Here is a 6,958-nt window from a genome sequence, read left to right on the forward strand (position 1 = left end):
AATAAGAATAACGACTTAAATAATCAGTGAATATCTCATAGATTTGGTTAAAGCACTATAAGTTATGACCCACCTTAAGGATCTATTAGCAATAAAAAATATATATTACTATCAATAAAAACCTGAAAAAAAAAATCAACTTCTGCCATGAACCTATTACAAGCCTCCTATATCTCAGGCACTTAACTATACACTTTATAAACATTTACAATCATGAAAGAAAAATATTTTTCGGGCCGGGTGCGGTGGCTCACGCCTGTAATCCCAGCACTGTGGGAGGCTGAGGCGGGCAGATCACGACGTCAGGAGATTGAGACCATCCTGGCTAACACGGTGAAATCCTGTCTCTACTAAAAAAAAAAAATACAAAAAATTAGCTGGGTGTGGTGGTGGGTGTCTGTAGTCCCAGCGACTCGGGAGGCTGAGGCAGGAGAATGGCGTGAACCCGTGAGGCGGAGCTTGCAGTGAGCCGAGATTGTGCCACTGCACTCCAGCCTGGGTGACAGAGCAAAGACTCAGTCTCAAAAATAAAAAATAAATAAATATTTTCCTGATAATATAAATGAGGAAACTAACACGGAATGACTAAGAACTTAAAGATTACACTGCTTAAGTGATCCAAAGATAAACCAACATTTACTAAATTCTTGGTTAACCTCTACAATAAATCTATTTGGATACTTAAGATTTTTGAAACACCATATTTAAACAATATGATTATTAGTTGTAAAGATGATTTCCTCCAAAGATTTTTGTGACTGAAGAAAAAGTTAGGAAAAAAAGACAATCTCCCAATCCAATACTAACATTTCATTCTCAGCTATGGAAATTTTTTTTAATGCAGAGAGCACTAGCAATTTGGGCATTCTTATCAGTACAGCACAGATACAAGATCCACTGAAAACAGTAGTAACAGCTATGATTTTCTGAATCCCTACTATGTGAATGGCATTATGCTACAGGAAAGCTGGCTCCAAGGCCAAAATCAATGCAGTCCTCACTATTTTTGAATGATACCCATCCTTGTGATCAAGGTTTGGCAGATTATTTCAAATGGACATTTTTTATCAATCGAATAGGATGTAGGACGTCTGGATGTCTGTCTCCTTTGAGGGATTTACACACACACACACACACACACACACACACACACACACACACACACACACACACACACACACACACACACACGAGACAGAGAGGGGAAAAAAACAGAGAGAACCATGAAGTGTTTACCTCCTGCCTTACCTTTCTTGATTCTTTCCTTACCACCCACAACTTGCTCTTCTTGTGGCATCTGAGATAATTTCTGCATAAACAGCTTCTCGAGAGCTTGTGCCATAAGAACAATGTCATCTCCAGGCTACAAAACATATTAAATATACCATAAGGATATACAGTATGGTCACTGTACCAAATGTTTTAAATTCAGGCCACTTTATTGAAGGCAGTAACATAGTACTCCTAGACAGTATTAATCTCTTATAAATTTAGAAAATAGTGAAGTTGCTCACATTTTATTTTCTTATTCTCTATGGTTGAAAGCAGCTCACATTTAAAATTCTAGCATTCTACTCCTTCAACTTCTAACAAGTACCCAAATGGCTTTCCGAACACTAGAGAATTACAATCCAACCAATCCTACTAAATCAAAGAGGTATTAAAAATGAGAATTTCACCAGGCATGGTGGCTCATGCCTATAATCCCAGCACTTTTGGAGGCTGAGGGGGGTGGATTACTTGAGGTCAGGAGTTCGAGACCAGCCTGACCAACATAGAGAAACCCTGTCTCTACTAAAAATACAAGATTAGGCCGGGCGCGGTGGCTCACGCCTGTAATCCCAGCAGTTTTTGGGAGACTGAAGCGGGCAGATCACCTGAGATCGGGAGTTTGAGACCAGCCTGACAAACATGGAGAAACACCGTCTCTACTAAAAATACAAAATTAACCAGGCATGGTGGTGCATGCCTGTAATCCTAGCTACTCGGGAGGCTGAGGCAGGAGAACTGCTTAAACCCGGGAGGCGGAGGTTGCGATGAGCTGAGATAGTGCCATTGTGCTCCAGCCTGAGCAACAAGATCAAAACTATGTCTTTAAAAAAAAAAAAAAAATTAGCCGGGTGTGGTTGCACATGTTTGTAATCCCAGCTACTAGGGAGGCTGAGGCAGGAGAATCACTTGAACTGGGAGGTGGAGGTTGTGGTGAGCCGAGATTGCACCATTGCACTCCAGCCTGGGCAACAAGAGCGAACTCTTGTCTCAAAAAAAACAAAAAAAATTTCAATTTTTCAATCAATTATTTGCTTACAAGTCTTCATCTTGCTTCAATTTATGACTGAGAAAAAAGTAAGTAATTTACAAAGCAACAGTTCTCTTAAAGAGAACATTTATTTCTAAGTTAGGTAGCTCAGGAAAATTACTAAACTTCATTTAAAAATATTACATCTGAAAGCACCCTTTGGAATTGTAGTTAAATTAAAATGAAGTTGCCAATGGTACTGATTTTTAAAAAATCCACATTGGGGCCGGGCGCGGTGGCTCAAGCCTGTAATCCCAGCACTTTGGGAGGCCGAGACGGGTGGATCACGAGGTCAGGAGATCGAGACCATCCTGGTGAACATGGTGAAACCCCGTCTCTACTAAAAAATACAAAAAACTAGCCGGGCGAGGTGGCGGCGCCTGTAGTCCCAGCTACTCGGGAGGCTGAGGCAGGAGAATGGCGTGAACCCGGGAGGCGGAGCTTGCAGTGAGCTGAGATCCGGCCACTGCAACTCCAGCCCGGGAGACAGAGCGAGACTCCGTCTCAAAAAAAAAAAAAAAAAAAAAAAAATCCACATTGGAGCTGGATGCAGTGGTGTGTGCCTATAATCCCAGCTACTTAGGAGGCTGAGGTAGGAGTATCACTTGAGCCCAGGAGATCAAGTCCAGCCTAGGCAACACAGTGAGTCCCTGTCTCAGAAAAAAAAAATCATTTGCATTGGCTGATAGTTTTAAATTTGTGCTGATAGTTTTAAATTTGGCTGATAGTTTTAAATGAGTGCAGTGGTGTGATCTCGGCTCACTGCAACCTCCACCTCCCGGGCTGAAACGATTCTCCTGCCTCAGCCTCCAGAGTAGCTGGGACTACAGGCATGTGCCACCATGCCCAGCTAATTTTTGTATTTTTAGTAGAGGCGGGGTTTCACCATGTTGGCCAAGATGTTCTCGATCTCTTCACCTCATGATCCTCCCACCTCCGCCTCCCAAAGTGCTGGGATTACAGTTGTGAGCCACTGTGCCCAGCGAGAACATATCTGATCTTTAAATCAACTTGTTGTGAAGTTTAGAAGTAGGCAATTGGTTTGGCTTTTTAGTTTATGGCCAGGGGTCCATACTGTGAAAATTTAATGAAGATTAATATATACTAAGACTTTTCCTTTATCTCATAACTAAAATGACAGGAATGCAACAGAAAACATTCTGAAATACTTTATTCACAGAAACCAGCTCTCATTGGTATTTTTTAAAAACATAACAAGCCACTACAGCTATTCAGGCACAAAAATATTATAGCAAATAGACTGAACAAGTATTGGTATGTGAAAATTGTGAAATTCAGTGAAAAAGTATTATCCTTAAAAATATGTAACAGATCTTGGCCAGGCACAGTGGCTCACACCTATAATCCCAGAACTTTGGGAGGCCGAGGTGGGTAGATCACCTGAGGTCAGGAGTTCGAGACGAGCCAGGCCAACATGGTGAAACCCGTCTCTACTAAAAAAAAAAAATGTATAAAAAATTAGCCTGGGCCGGGCGCGGTGGCTCACGCCTGTAATCCCAGCACTTTGGGAGGCCGAGACGGGCGGATCACGAGGTCAGGAGATCGAGACCATCCTGGCTAACACGGTGAAACCCCGTCTCTACTAAAAAATACAAAAAACTAGCCGGGCGAGGTGGCGGGCGCCTATAGTCCCAGCTACTCGGGAGGCTGAGGCAGGAGAATGGCGTGAACCTGGGGGGCGGAGCTTGCAGTGAGCTGAGATCCGGCCACTGCACTCCAGCCTGGGCAACAGAGCGAGACTCCGTCTCAAAAAAAAAAAAAAAAAAAAAATTAGCCTGGCAGGGTGGCAAGTGCCTGTATTCCCCACTACTCGGGAGGCTGAGGCAGGAGAATCACTTGAACCTGGGGGCGGAGGTTGCAGTGAGCCGAGATCACACCACTACACTCCAGCCTGGGTGACAGAGCCAGACTCCATTTCAAAAAAAAAAAAATTATATATATACACACACACATATACGTAAAAGATTTCAAATGAAGAGACTTGAAATCTGAAATGATCACGATTTTATACATCTCTCTCCTATATGTAACGGCAAAGAATTAGCAAGTATAACATAAAGCTTACATACCTTGTTATATAAATAACAATTTGAGAACATTGTATTGAAGTCTTCTATACATTCTGAAGCCTTCACATAATATTTATTCTCCAAGCGCTTCTTAATTGTATTTAAATCCATTGGGTTTTTTATAATGGTATAATAATCCTATGGTTTTGAACAAATTCTAAATGTTAGTAAGAATGAATACACTACAACCATTGATATACAAAGAAATTTAATACACTATACACCTGTAACTAGAGAAACTGATTATCTTTAAAAAGTCATATTCTGGCTGGGCACAGTGGTTCACGCCTGTAGTCCCAGCACTTTGGGAGGCTGAGGCAGGAGGATCACTTGAGGCCAGGAGTTCAAGATCAGCCTGGCCAACATGGTGAAACCCATCTCTAATAAAAATACAGAAAATTGGCCGGGCGTGGTAGCTCACACCTTTAATCACAGCACTTTGGAAGGCCGAGGTGGGTGGATCACCTGAGGTCAGGAGATCGAGACCAGCCTGCCCAACATGGGGAAGCCCCATCTCTACTAAAAATACAAAAATAAGCCTGGCGTGATGACGCGTGCCTGTAATCCCAGCTACTCGGGAGTCTGAGGCAGGAGAATCACTCAAACCTGGGAGGCAGAAGTTGCAGTGAGCTAAGATTGTGCCATTGCACTCCAGCCTGTGGGACAGAGCAAGACTCTGTCTCAAAAAACAAAACAACAGGCCGGGCGCAGTGGCTCAAGCCTGTAATCCCAGCACTTTGGGAGGCCGAGACGGGCGGATCACGAGGTCAGGAGATCGAGACCATCCTGGCTAACACGGTGAAACCCCGTCTCTACTAAAAAAAAAATACAAAAAAACTAGCCGGGCGCGGTGGCGGGCGCCTGTAGTCCCAACTACTCGGGAGGCTGAGGCAGGAGAATGGCGTGAACCCGGGAGGCGGAGCTTGCAGTGAGCTGAGATCCGGCCACTGCACTCCAGCCTGGGCGGCAGAGCGAGACTCGTCTCAAAAAAACAAAAAAAAAAAACAAAAAAACAACAACAACAAAAAACAAACAAACAAACAAAGAAACCCAGATAATTAGCCAGGTGTGCTGGCACACGCCTATCTTCCCAGCTACTTGGGAGGGTGAGGCCCAAGAATCACTTGAACCCAGGAGGCAGAGGTTGCAGTGAGCTGAGATCATGCCACTGCACTCTAGTCTGGGTGACAGAGCGAGACTCTGTCTCAAAAAAAAAAAAAAAAGGCCATATTCTAGAAACTAAAACCTTTAGTAATGAGAAACAAAGCTGACTGCTATGGCATTATTTTTAGATGTTTAAAAAAAAAAAGCCAATAAAGATGAATAAAGATAAGAATTTCAGAATAAAATTATCCTTGAAAATAAAAAGGGCAGGAGGAGTAAGAACCTTGTTTTTATGGAGTCTGACTCCATAGAATAAAATCCCATCTTCAAGTTGACTAGCTATATTGTAAACTACTCAACCATTGCATTACTGAATGGCTAAAAATTCCTAACGTAAGACCTAAAGTCAAATTCTGTATGTGATGCGACCAAGCCTGCCAGGAAGTGTCAAGAGAAACTTCACGGAAAAGGTAAAATTCAGGATAACTCTGCATCCAAAAGGTGAAGTGACATATACTATAATAAAACATGTATTATAATTTATCACAACTCATTAAAATAAGAATGTGAATGCTCAGAAAAATACTTTGTTTTTTTGGAAAACAATTACTCATTGGGATAGACTTCAGTGATGCTAAATAAATCAGGTATTTGTTAAATACTTTTGTATTTTTAATTTTTGGAGATGGAGTTTTACTTTTGTTGCCCAGGCAATGGTGTAATCTCAGCTTACTGCAACCTCCACCTCCACCTTCAAGAGATTCTCCTGCCTCAGCCTCCTGGGTAGGTGGGATTACAGGCATGTGCCACCACACCTGGCTAATTTTGCATTTTTAGTAGAGACGGGGTTTCTCCATGTTGGTCAGGCTGGTCTCGAACTCCTGACCTCAGGTGATCTGCCCACTTCAGCCTCCCAAAGTGCTGGGATTACAGGCAGGAGCCAACGTGCCCAACAAATATGATTTATTAAAGACTAGCTATGTCTTACAGAAAGGTACAGGATTTTTTTTTTGAAATATAGTTGAAGACATACATACAGGCAACTTTAGTTTCACAGCATCCACAGGACGTTGAAAAGGCCATGAAAAACTATGCTTCCATAAATCCTTTAGGACAACTTTTTGTAGATACTGAAGTTGATTTGTCAATCGCCCATTTTTCTTGGTATTTATATACTCTGGTGGAGGAGGGTTAACAATAATAGCTGTTTGTCGACTTGGCAGAGACATTCTTAACTGCTTCGAATCCTGCTTACACGTACATATCCTGAAAAACAAAAACTGAGTACTTCAGAAGCACTTTAGGAATGGTTTCCACAGGAGCTGAAAAGTGTTATTCAACAGTAACAGAGGCCAGGCACGGGGCACAGGCCTGTAATCCCAACACTTTGGGAGGTCAAGGCGGGTGGATCACCTGAGGTCAGGAGTTCCAGACCAGCCTGGCCAATGTAGTGAAACCCCGTCTC

At 42.6% G+C, this 6,958-nt stretch overlaps 1 protein-coding gene across 1 annotated transcript in view; it reads right to left on the reverse strand.

Annotated features, from left to right (window-relative positions):
- BRDT (bromodomain testis associated) overlaps positions 1-6,749 on the reverse strand; it is a 51,997-nt gene extending 45,248 nt beyond the window's left edge. Inside the window, exons 1-3 of the mRNA XM_015144758.3 lie at positions 6,531-6,749; positions 4,390-4,527; positions 1,249-1,363 (exon numbers count right to left, since the gene is read on the reverse strand). Coding sequence (XP_015000244.2) covers positions 1,249-1,363; positions 4,390-4,527; positions 6,531-6,722 — 445 coding nt within the window. The 5' untranslated portion in view covers positions 6,723-6,749. The remainder of the gene's footprint in view (positions 1-1,248; positions 1,364-4,389; positions 4,528-6,530) is intronic.
- Positions 6,750-6,958: the final 209 nt, after the last annotated feature.

The sequence above is a fragment of the Macaca mulatta genome, chromosome 1, assembly GCF_049350105.2.
Source record: "Macaca mulatta isolate MMU2019108-1 chromosome 1, T2T-MMU8v2.0, whole genome shotgun sequence".
Lineage (NCBI taxonomy): Eukaryota > Metazoa > Chordata > Mammalia > Primates > Cercopithecidae > Macaca > Macaca mulatta.